The sequence below is a fragment of the Drosophila navojoa genome, chromosome 2 (assembly GCF_054131105.1).
Source record: "Drosophila navojoa isolate 15081-1374.11 chromosome 2, UAZ_NAV_1.0, whole genome shotgun sequence".
Taxonomy (NCBI): Eukaryota; Metazoa; Arthropoda; class Insecta; order Diptera; family Drosophilidae; genus Drosophila; species Drosophila navojoa.
The window spans coordinates 19,201,321-19,214,419 of record NC_142890.1 but is presented as its reverse complement, the minus strand read 5'-3'; the positions used below and the strand labels follow the sequence as shown (position 1 = coordinate 19,214,419).

The following is a 13,099-nucleotide window of genomic DNA, read 5'->3' as shown; positions in this document are numbered from 1 at the left end:
GTGATTTTTGTATGTATGTCTATAGATGGAATATCCCTAACTAAACGAAAAACCCTAAAGAGCTAAAGCCAACAAGTTGAAGTAATACAAGAAATTATGCAGAAGCACAATCATTGAACGAGTGAAACGAAAAAGCTATCGCAGCCAGACAACCCTATAAGTATATACATACATACATATTCATATACTCAAACTAAATCTATAAATAATACTTAGAGCTATTATATACATACATACATATGATTTCAGCTTGATTGATTCTAGTTTTTTGATTTCACGCTCTGATTTTGAATATTACATATCAATTGGAGATTTGGGCTTATAGGCCCGCCTTTATGTAATATAGCACACCTGGTTTCCGATACTATCAATATCAGTACAAAAGAAGGCAGAAAACGAATTAAACTATCATTGTAATCTGAAATACTTTTATCAACCTCTCCTGTACATATGACGAGTCAATAATAAATGTCAAAGCGAATTTGCTGTAGTTCTTCCAAAATAACAAGAGAAACCAAGAAAACTTAAATCTACAGTTAATCGATAACATATTAATCGATAACGTATTAAAAACATGAGTTCATCTAAATGAAAAACAATTTGTAAATAACTCTGTTCATTTGTTGATTTCCTTAGTTCGTATAAAAACTTTGACAGCATATCAGCGAGATCCTAAGTATACCGAAACTAACTTTTGTATAACTCGAAGAACTATTGTATGGAGGCTCTGTATTCTCTTTATCTTTTGACGAACACGCAAAAACGATTTAATCGAATTTATAATGTTAAACGCCAGTTAATCGTACATTAATATCAATTAAATTAAATTTAAACAAAAATGATGAATGATCTGAAGCTAATACTAAAAAATAGTTAGTTTATAAATTTTTTGTAAAACCCATTAACAATTAGTTCTTCTCTCTATAAGCAGATATGGATAATAATTAAAATCAAATTATGAATACAAAACAAAGTGCATTTAATAAGTAAAGGGAGGGTGTTAACAGCAGTCGACTAACCTGTTATACAAAATGCTGTCAATAACATGATGTAAAAGGCAGCTGCTCAAGGAAGGCAGCGCTGCTCGAGGCATAGCAGGCATAAGTGCGGAGCATATTTAATATGCGCGCGTGTGAGTGAGAAAAAGAAAGACTGTGAGTGAGTGAGTGAGGGAGGGAGTCAGCGAGCAGAAGTGCAGAAGTGTGAGTGAGAGCTGCAGTTAATGTGCTTATTTTAAAATTTAAATTGGCTTGCGCAATGCGCACTTGAGCTGGCAGAGCCCACAGAATTATAAGAGAGTTTGGGCAGCGGCAGGAAGAACTGTATATAAGAAGCCCCGCTCACATGTCAGCCTGCGTGCCTTAACTTGTGTGTGTGTGTGTGTGTGTGTATGTGCGCGCTCAAGTGCTGCTAGTTCTCGTTTTAATAGAAAGTTTGCATTGCGCTTCACCCACTCGGAGTTCTTGCTCTTCTTCTTCTTTCATTTTTGTTGCTGTTCCTTTTGCATAAAGCGCTCAGAGTGTAATTAACAGTTACTTGCAGAAAGAGAAATGTTTGCATTAAGATAAACAACTTAATTATTTTCCTTGGCTGTGCGTGCGAGTGTGTGATTGCATGTGAGTATGTGAGTATGTGTAGGTGTGTGTGTGTGTGGCTTCGCACTTTGCTGCGGTTGCCACAACGGGCCGAGGCTGCATTGGAGTAAGCGAGCGAGCTATATTTATGCACTTGAGCTAGTTACAGTCGCAGGCGAACTTAACTCCAGCAAGGCGAGGAGCTGTGTTAATGAAAGCATCAAAGCTAGTTGAGTAATTAAATACATGCATGCTTACTTTCGGCAAGTACCCACGTGTGTGTGTGTGTGTGTGTGCGTAGGTGTGCGTGTGTCATCAAGTGTGCCAATTAGTGAGCAGCTTTCAATTTCCTTACGACTGAGCGTAAATGAATATGAAAACAAAATAGCGAAATTATTTTACAGCAATTCGAACAGGTGCTGCCTATATACATATTCTTTTATTATATTTCACATATACATACACATAAAATCATATGGACTTAGTTTCAGCTGTGTGAATTAATTCATTTATAAATGAAATCGAAATTAATTTTATGAATTTTGTTGAAGCTAATTAAAGTTGTCAACACTTGGCAGAAAACTTAAATTTTAAATCGAAGCAAATTATGTGCTGCTTATATGCCAATCTAATTTAATTTAATTTAATATTAAACTAAATGCAAGTGAGGAATCATATACTAATTATTCTTCACTCGAATTCATGTTTAAAATTAAATACTACAAAAGTTTTTCCGAACTAAATTCAATGTTTGTCAATATCTTCCATACATTAGTAGCTTTACTAGCTGTACATATTTGTTTATGTTTTTCGCTTATCACAAAAATGAATAAAAATAAATAGAACTGACCTTGACAAGAATAGGGGCGGACATGAATTGGAATGTCAGATATGAAAAGCTGGTCAAACAGTTAAATTTAATTAGTTAAGCAAGCATTTTAGTGCGCTAAAGTCCTGCAGTGCTTAGCTTCAGCAGAAGTCGTCGCAATCTATTTGAAGTAATTAAATTTACGGACTTCTGTTTTATAGTTGCTTATCGCATGGCTTTGAAAGCGATAGTGAAGTGTCTGATAAATACATATCTACATCTGATTATTCGATTGTGATGGCAGCCGTAACAAAATCCCACCCTCCACATAACTGTGTGTTATCAGACCTAGTTCTGGGAACAGCTGAAAAGTTGAAACTTGATTAATTAAACATTTTCATACCAATTGTCATTTGTTACTTATTATTTATTGAATTTCCACGAAAATGCGATAACTATACGGAGAGCTAGCTGTTTGCCCGTTGATAATTTATCTGATTACCATTTGTGAATTTCATGCACATATTAAATCTGAATTTAAAACTAATTTCGTTTATCGCTGCACAAAAGTTTTCCCTTGCCTTAGCCCAGATTTACACATACATACATATGCATTTACCTATGTATATCTATGCAATTGTGCTCTACTCCACTTAAGGTTAATCAAAACTTTACGCTCCCAGCCCGCCCGTGTATGTGCTAGATGTGTAGTCGTATTTAGCTAGATTTTCGGGTAGAGCGCTTCTATTTATTAAAATTTTACACATGGCCCAATTAAATAATTAAGACATGCGAGACATGAAACACTTTTTGCCAACTTTTTTGGCACAACTGGCAATAGTTTTTAATTAAATAAGGGGCACTGGTGCTCGCACCTGAAACAAAGTTCAGGTGCTCTTCATGTGCTGCTGGGGGCGTGGCACTGGCTTCTGTAATGAGCAAAAATGTGTTCTCGAGTGCCAGAAAGTTTTCGTCTCGGGTGCCATTTAGCTGCCTATGTCCAAATAGCTGTAAATGTGTGTCAACTGTACCAGAAAGTTGTAAAGCACCCGTCTCTCTCTCTCTCTCTCACTCTCTTTCGCTCTTCTCATTCTCACATACAAACCCTAAATTCGGATCTTGTAACTCGTTTAAAATTAATGTGCCAGGCAGCTGTTCGACCTGCTTTTACAGCGTTCAACAAGACAAGATGGCGACAAGTTGCCGTTAAATGTTTACCGTTAGGCGAGCAGAAGCTTTACCTCCTGTTCAACACTGAACTAGAACTAATTTGATAAAGAGAGAGTTTCTCAGAAGTCGCCCAATCATCGGCTGTCTGCATGTGCAAGCATTTCAGCTGGAAGAACACTGTTATAAATTATGGAAAAGCTCCCTGGATTTTTGTTTATCGAGCAGACCACTTCAATTGGCAACAATCAATTCTCTGCGAGGCCGCAGCAAATGTAACTCGATTGCAGCTTTGGGTATTAAGCGATCAAGCGTGCCTCCATCACATGACACAATGTGCGCCGGACATTTCTCAACACTGCCGGTCAACTGTGTAGTGCTGTTGATCAACACTGTTTGAAGGTTTATCTTTATCAGAGCTATGATATCATATGATTAATTGGCTGGTAATTAGCGCGAATGATCAGCAGTTTGCAGTTGAGTTTGACTGCCGTATGTCAGAGGGTTCGGTAACAGAAGCCAGGCCACACGCAAAGCATTTGCAGAATGACTTCAATGGGCGACGAATGGCGCTTCGGGCTGCTCTCGGTCTTCCTCTTGCTGGGCCTGCTCTGTGGTCACACGGTTGAGGCAGCTGACGATGGCCCGACTGCCCAGGCCTGCAATGTGAGCACCAGCATGGCCCTCGATCTGCAGAAGGTAGGCGAACGTCAAATGATCTTTGATTAATCCGAGTGAATGCTGAATCTATTCAACTATTCGCGTGTAGTTCTCGGGAATCTGGTGGGAGATTGCGCGCCAGCCAAGTGGCTCAATGTTCTGCACGCAGATCAATATCACAGTACAGAACACGACGGAGGATAATGTGCTGATCGACACGACCTATTCGAATACGATTACTTATCCGTGGGTGAATCAGACCATGAATGCAACGTTGACCATAGCGAATGATACCCCGGCAGCTGACGGCTATAACTTTACCTACTGGAATCCGCCCCAGTATACGCCGTATACGGTCTGGAAGGTCTTGGATACGGACTATGACAGCTACGCTTTCATCTGTGGCTACACCAACTCCACGGACAACTCGACGGCCTTCGGCATGATCATCGCCCGGAATCGAACGCTGTCGACCACCTTCTTGGATAGACTCGAAAGCGAGAGTTCCAGTCGGTATGATAATTTCCTCAACGGCAGCATGATTCTAATCACACAAGACGGCACGTGAGTATCGTAATCGCTCATATCATATGCTCTATATACATATATGTACATTCTTTCCACAGTTGCGAGGGAAATGGTGCTGATCCCTCGACCGCCTTTACAGCATTCTATGCTATTTTTGCCTTGGTTATATATGCATTAACCAAATAGTGAAGAACAACTATTTATAAGTAGGAAATTTAAATGCTTTTGCAGTGTTGGTAAACACATAATAAATAAATTTCAATAGCATTTGTAAAATAAATATTGTATATTAATAAATAAATACAACAATTTTGCAAACGCTTTATATAATATTTTATTACCTACAATATATTACATCTAAAGTCAGTGTTGGTAAACATTTTCTGTTTTGATTACCTTGATGAATTTTTAAGTGAGCAATATAAGAATTCTCCTCCATTCTGGCAATTTTGTCAAATTTGAGATGATAAAAACCTTTAATAACATTTCTGGCGAAATACAATAAAGCCTTAGATTGTTTAGATATAAGCGGAAATATCGTAGCATATCAGTTTATATGTGTTTGCTCGTGGACTTTCAATTTTTTCTATATCTAATGTCTTTTACTCAGTTCTGTGACGATGTGCGCAATTTATCGTTGCTGTGCACTATCTATGGTCTCTAATTGTCAAGTACTATAAAAGCATTTATGACTCACGTAATGATATTTTTGATATGCCTCAAAACACTTTTCCATTGTCTTTAACGTGGGTAAAACAAAATACGATAAAATGATAATGATGATGTCTAAGAATTGTGCTCTCTTTATTTGAAATGCCTTAATATTAACAAGAGTAATGACCGTAGAGCATTGATAGCATGCATAATATTATGACATTGTTGATAACTCAAAGACCCATACAAATAAGCACAAGTTACGCCACTGCTAAGAGATGAAAGAGGTGAGTAATTTAGTCTTGAATTGAAATTGAATTGACGGATCTAGAACTTCATTTCATATACCTGCTCAATTGTTTAGTAAATAAACGAGATATCAGTTGATAACTTATTTTTTATTCTCTTCAATAAATACTAGAGCAAACTTATTTGTGATGAGCGCATGACAACGTTCGAACTTGTTTAGCTAAAAGAATTTTATTTCGTAGTCATGATATATATAATATACATACGATATATCTACTTTCTTTAAATATATTTTTAGCAGGTTTGCAGCATGTAAACAATGAATGTACCGCAGTAAAAAATTGCCCACAATTATCTGGCGAAAATTCTGTTGCTTCAAGTTTATCACGTACTCTGTTTATAGGGCAATGAGTAAGAGGAGCGAAATTAAATATATTGATATACATATACATATGTATATGTATATGTACAAATCATTTGCTGATATTCCCAAAGTGACAGTATTTAATTCAATACAATAAATAAATACATTAAAAGTTATCAACTCTGTACTTGATTTATATGCATTTATGATAATAAAATTATTCCATAAAGTTCAAAACATAAATAGACTAAAAATTTTCCCAGCAACTTCATTTTATATTAAATAACACATAAAAAATTACAAATATTTTTGTACTGTAATAACATCATAATAAATTAAATGTATACAACAATAATAATTTATAATGGAAAAAATATATTAATCTATAAAATGTAAGCTTAAATTGAGCAGAAATCTCTTTCAATTAGTTGATGATAAATAAACATGATATCATAATTGAAATATATAAACAACTTACAGATAGATAAACGAATGTTTTGGCAATAGATAATACTTGATGTATACCTATTCGATTTAATTGTATTTCCCGGGCATTACTCAATGCTGCTAATTTTAGAGGGCACATGTGGGAAATTAAAGGCTCAATTGTTTGATGATTGGGCAAATAATAGGGCGGGGAATTTTTAATAAAATGAAGGTAGACTCGGGTGCAGCGATTTTATATGTAAGATCTTAAGCCAATGCGCTTAGTCATTCAGCTTCAGCCCCGAATGGAGAACGATAAGAGACGTCAGTCAGAGTCGAAAGTAAGCTGCGCCGAAGACTCACTATCTGTGTGTGTATATGTTTCGGTGTGTGTGTGTATTGATAAGGCACAGCACATATATATTGTGCATATCTCTCTGAGTGGCATAACTATAAAAGCCACAATAGCAAAGGGCGCACCGACAGTAAAACGAGTCAACTCAATCGAACCAAACCGAACCTAACCGAAACGAGGTTATCGAACGCGTCGGTCAGGATATATAAATAAGTGCAGCGATAAGCCGGAATATAGCAAAGCGAATACCAAACAGAAATGATGTGGAAAGTTGTGATTGTGCTCGTTGCGGCCTTGGCCCTGGCCTCAGCCCAAAATCAGGTAACCGGACCGCAGACCTGCAGCGCAGCCGGAGTGCAGAGCTTGGACTGGAATAATACCGCAGTAAGTGTGGCGGATCTCTGTGCGAGTGGAATGAGTATTGCAGCGGCAGCTGCTCTTTGTTCTTCTTCTTGCCTCTTTAGCTGTTCGGCCGTTGGCTGGAAGTGGCACGCAATCCGCTGGGCGATGCGCCCGCCTGCTTGGAGTTCAACGTGGGTCTGCTGTGGGACAACACGACGCTGAGCATTAATGCCTCCCACTCGAGCTCCAGTGAGTCGCTCTACTCGAACATCGATGAGTCGGCCAAGGTGACGCTGACGCCCCAAGCCACGACAGGCTACAATGTTACCTTCTACCAGAACAACGCAGCCCAGCCGCCCGTGTTCATCAAGCTGCTGCAGCTCATCAACAACACCTACGTCACTGGCTGCGGCTATACCGATCCCAATAATGCCAATACCAGCTATGGCTTCATTCTGGCTATGGCGGGCATGTACAATGCCGAGGGCATCAAATTGGTCAACGACCAGGCCTTCCCATTGTACAGCAATTTCCAGAACAACTCATACGCAAACATCACACAAGCTGGGTAAGTTAGTTCACAATAGCAATAATATTTTAATGATGGTTTTCCATTTTAAATACATTTGTTATTAATTATTAGTGATCCATATTGAGTATCCCTTTAAGGGAAACAGACAGCGTAGTTCCCTGAGCTTCATTAAATTTATTTTGATTGATAGAGTTGCGTACTTCCAGAATATTCAGCATGATTTAAAGATAATTTCAAAATCGATATCACTAAAATACAAATCATATAGGCTCAAAGATGATTTCATTTATTCTCAATCAATGTCATTTAATGTTGGACTGTCCTTGAGCGTTTTGCAACACTATAGCTTGTCCTCTGCAATACTAGGCAGTTGACTCATTCCATTTATTTTAAAGTCTCAATGAAATATTAATTATTTTGTTAGTAGTGTTGCGAAACGCCATCCCCGTTCAGTGCTGTGTAACTCATCGATAAATTAAATTAAATAATACCTTTTCTATAAATCAACTCAATTTGTAATCTTTCTTCTTGCAGCTGCTTCAAAAGCTCGGCCACCCAGTCGCTGCCAATGATCTCTGGCATCCTGGCCGTGGCTCTGCTGCTGATTAGGGCGTACTAAAGAAAGGGAAAACCCCAATTGCTGAGCTCGTTAACTTGCTGGCTGGCTACGCTTGTGTATTGGTTTGACTTTTATTTAGTTTTTAGTGTTTATTTAAATTTGGAAATCGTGTCGTGACGCATCTAGGTAAAAAAATAAAAAATAAGACATGTAAAAAAAAGGAAAAAAAAAACCCCTAAAACGATCATGTGCTTCGGGCTTGTCTCTTTCATTGAACGAGTGTTGTTGCTGCTGCTGTTGTTGTTGTTTTTTAGCAATCGACGGTTTAATTTGTACGCGACAAGTACAAAGCACGCGAGATAAGATAACAAAAAGCGGGCGACAGCACAATGCAAAGATAAAATAAGATAGTCAAACAGGTCAACCACAACTAAAAGAGCCTCGAACAACAACAGCGACAACAACAACAACAACAACACGAGAATTCGCTAGTACACAAGTGCGTTGAAAATCAATCATACGCCCCGTACACGCACCTTTCAATTTAGCGAGCAAACCTTATCGGCAGACAATAAAACATTTCATAGCATTTCCCCTGAGTGATGCAACAAATCACTCAAATCATTGGATTTTTATTTGTATTGAATATAAAAGGTACAAATATTTATTTTTCTTTTTTATACGATGCCATTAATTAAAGCGCTTAGCCACGTCCCACACTCATTATCAATTGCTGGCATTATGTGGGCGCTGTGACTGAGAGCTGCTCGGTGGCCATATACTAACAAATATTGCCCTAATTCAAATGGGCATTTTAAATATATTACGCATTATCGAATTAAAGCGAATTACAATTAATTAATTAACAGAAATTATAAGGAGCTATAGAAAAATTTCAGAGTTGCTAACTAAATTTAGGTATGATCTTATTCGGCATATTAAATATAATTAAAGCGAAAAACGCATTAGATACGCTTGCAATGATGTAATATATACATATTATACTAGCTGAATTCTCTGAAGTAAACCGATTCATAGCCACGCGTTGCACTCCTCTGTAATAGCCCGTTTAATCGCTACACAAAAGGATTTGCTATCTATTGACATACAGTTTCCACAGTTTCTAAACAATGCAAAATGTATTAATTACTGGAAAATTGGCGCTGACCTTAATCTTAGCTTAATAATGGAGCAATTTGTTGGTGCAATGCTCTTATTGTTATTAGAAGTCAATTAAATTTATCGATTGGCGCCACAAGCTTACGCGTATCATTTCTGAATATGTCCATAATAAGCTTTAATGGTTGATTGCGCTTTAAGAATGAAATGTTTCCATATCTCAGATTGAAAGCAATGCAGTTCCTAATACCGCTAATGCACGTGGCATTGCAATTTGACACGAGCTGCATGCATAAATTGCACGAACGGATTAGGAAATATGGAAAACAAAATTACAGAAGATATATATAAGCTAATAGACACATATATTTATATATATATTGATAGCTCGATTTGCAGGATATAATAATTCAATATTCTTTATGACATCCTCCTGTTACATACAAGTTTATAAAACCAATATACCCTGGCTGCCCATTTGCAATGGGATATAAAAAGACCAAGCGAACTCGATTGATAAGCAAACAACTAGCACTTGGGGCACATCATTCACAGAGTTGTCTGGCAAATGGAATTGCGTGGTATCTGCGTGAACTTGAATGCCAAAGTGTGCGCATTTTATCGGGCCTCACCTGTCTGATAACGATAACAAAATAAACTGTCATGTCAGACGCAAAACTAGTCGGAAATCAGCGCGACAGCCGAGCAAACGGCAGACAAAGGCAATGGAGCTGGGGCAGGGAGGGACTTTGGACGAGTTAAGACCTACTTGAGTTGGCACTTTGTCAAATGTCGTAGGGTTGACAGCTCGCCTTAATGACAGATTCTCTTAGCTCCTAAAGGCATTTAATTGTGTTGCGAGTCGGACAATCCAAGGCAGCTGCTATGTTTACATTAGGCAAATACTTGAAATTGCTGGCCAGGATGTGAGCATATCCTTTGGATGCGCTCCATTTGCTAGCATCGTTCTCTCTCTCTTTCTCTCTCTCACACTTTTTATGCGCTTATCAATTTTCGCTTAGCTGAGGGTTAGCCAACTCTTGTTGCGGCTCTTCCTGATGCCTTGTTTGCTTATTTGCCTCGACTCAATCAACACTCAGTGGAGCGCCCATTCCCACACACTGAGCCATAAAAGCAAACGTGGCTCAGCTAAATCACGCAACACTTTCTTGCTGAGCATTTACACGCATTCAGCTGCTCGAGCAGGTCCTTGAGCTAGTCCTTGTGGCTGTTTCTGCTGCTGCTGCTGCTGGCATTGCCCACTTATTTTGTGTACGATTTCTTTTGTTGGCACTTGACCCGCGGCAAGCCACATCTACAGCAAATCAAACCCAAGCCCCAGACGTCGTCCCTTTGGCTTCGATCTGCTTCGTTGCGGTCCTTCGTTTGTTTACGTTTATTTGTTGATACAATTTGGTTACATTGTTTGCTTACAATCTCTCAATGTTGTTCTTGTTTTCTCAGTTCCGTTGTTGTTGTTGTTGTTGTTGTTGCTACTGCTGCTGCTGCTGCTCTCTGCACATTGAAATCAACTTTACAACGATTAAGTAGCTGCTAAAATCTTTGCCAGCCAAAGCCAATAATAACAGAAGAACTTCTTCAATCACAGCGAGGCTTCGAGCCTGAATGAAAACCGGGCCGCTCTTGAATTGAGCCACAATGTAAACATATTACCAGCCATACAAAAACAAACTCAAATCAAACAAAAAGCGAGTCCTTCACTTCTTGGGTCAGGCTAACACTTTAAAGTAGATAAAACAGATGTATAAAGATAAATACATATATCTAATCTGTTGCTCTTGAGTGGACTAAATTGAATATTTTTCTAAACAGACTCAGAGCCCGAAGATTTAAGATAACATGAAATTATTTTATACAAATTTCTTATATTCTGAAAATATTTTAAATATTATTTTTAAAAGAGCCAATTAGATAACTCTAATGATATCATCTAGTTATCTATTTAAATAAGTTGAACACTGATTAGTGGAATACCCGTTGGCATTGCAAACTACATAAATGACTTATCATAAATCATATAAACAAATTATTACGAATCTTCTCCCAAAGGGAGCTCTTCAATCATTCCATTGCATTGACATTTTCTTTAGCTGTTTCTGTGCCATAATTTGCTCATCTATATGAATATATGCAGATGTGAGTTCAGTAATCAGCAGCTACTTAGAGCCGAGTGCCTGCTCATCAGGCATAAATTATCCGACTGCAATGAATATTTATGGAGCTGGCAAAGTCATAGCAGTCAAGAGCGGCTATCTGCATCAGCATCTCAATATATATGTATGTATGTGTGTATACATATATCTCATGCATACTTAGATGAATACCGAGGTGAGTACCGCAAAACTGTTAATTGAATGTAAATGAGTCGAGCCTGAACGCATTCAATTACCGCACCTGTGGACATCAACAACTCGTCCACACATTCAATTTAACAAAATGCGTTTCGCCTCAGCCAGAGATCAAACTTTGGTTTTTGTGTACAGTTGGCAATGCTCCAATCTATGCAAATGCGCAGTCAAGTACTGCAATTTTCTTAGCACGATAGCTGTGCGTAGTTCAACATAAATTACCCACTTAAGCTAATACACACACAGAGAGAGAGAGAGAGAGAGAGAGAGAGAGAGAGAGAGAGAGAGAGAGAAATACAAACCGCCCATCCCCGCCCACACACATACACACACGTCTCTTATTAACAGTGGCTCAGTGTCGAGCCTAGAGCATAAAGTTCTCAACTTAAGACAAACATCGAGTGCTCAAGTGCAAGAATTTTGCAAGATTTCAATTTGTTTGATAACATCGCATAACACTCTGCCACTTTCCCTCTCTCTCACTCTCTTTCCCTCTCTCTCACTCTACGTAATCTTTACCTTATCTGAGCAACGAATTTCCATTGCAACAATGGAAACTTTTCCCATTTACACAACTAAAATAACTAAAATCGAATTGCTCAACTATTGAATTGATCTGGATAAGCACAAATTGTGGTGAATTAATGAATGAGCTAAATAGAACTAGGCAACTATAATAAAATTATAAAATTTTACATCTGAGCAAAAAGCTGTAAAAGTTCAGGAATAAAGTAAAATTCGATATCCCAGCATATTAAAAAAAAATTATATAAATTATATAAATAATGATATAAAAATATATAAATCAAATATTTTTCATAACTACATCAACTAACTATGTGAGTATAGTCTAGGTTTATTGACATGTATAAACAAATTAAAAATATATAAAAATAGATTTTACTAGGAAAAGCTACGAACTATATTCAAGGGTAATTGTCTACATTTTTATATTTTCAGCAAATACTTTTTTATGAACATGATTTTCTTCATACTTTCTGTTGGTGTCACTGTCAAGGCCCCTCGCCTGCCATGTTGACACTGAGATCTGCTGCTCTCCTGATTGGTCGAGTATTGGTTTTGCCTTTGACTGAAATGTCAACGACATGCGGTGTACACGGTCTGTCCATGCCCATGTCAATGTCTATGGCCTGCAGTGCCTCTGCCTGGGAAATTAATTAATAGCTTTGTCTGTCTGCGTGTGTGTGTGTGTGTGTGTGTGCGTGTGTGGGTCTGGGTGTTTATACGCATACATACAAGCATAATACCCAGCCCAGAGCATTACTGTGTATGTGTGTGTGTGTGTGTGGGTCTGCCTGCGTGCGTGTTTGCACCTTAAGCATTTTGGCTTTTGGTTTTCTAAGCACTTTGAGGATATTGTAGACATGGGCAC

At 38.0% G+C, this 13,099-nt stretch overlaps 2 protein-coding genes across 2 annotated transcripts; both read left to right on the top strand.

Annotated features, from left to right (window-relative positions):
• The first annotated feature begins 4,025 nt into the window (after positions 1-4,025).
• Positions 4,026-5,055, top strand: LOC108656558 (uncharacterized). Its single transcript, XM_018109109.3, has 3 exons — positions 4,026-4,248; positions 4,319-4,773; positions 4,836-5,055. Exons 1-3 carry the CDS (start codon positions 4,096-4,098, stop codon positions 4,921-4,923), a joined length of 696 nt encoding a protein of 231 aa, XP_017964598.1. The 5' UTR covers positions 4,026-4,095; the 3' UTR covers positions 4,924-5,055.
• Positions 5,056-6,893: 1,838 nt separating this feature from the next.
• On the top strand, positions 6,894-8,839 carry LOC108660237 (uncharacterized). The gene is made up of 3 exons (XM_018113571.3): positions 6,894-7,169; positions 7,250-7,695; positions 8,194-8,839. The coding sequence occupies exons 1-3, from the start codon at positions 7,044-7,046 to the stop codon at positions 8,276-8,278; spliced, it is 657 nt and encodes a 218-aa protein (XP_017969060.1). The 5' UTR covers positions 6,894-7,043; the 3' UTR covers positions 8,279-8,839.
• The last annotated feature ends 4,260 nt before the right edge of the window (positions 8,840-13,099 follow it).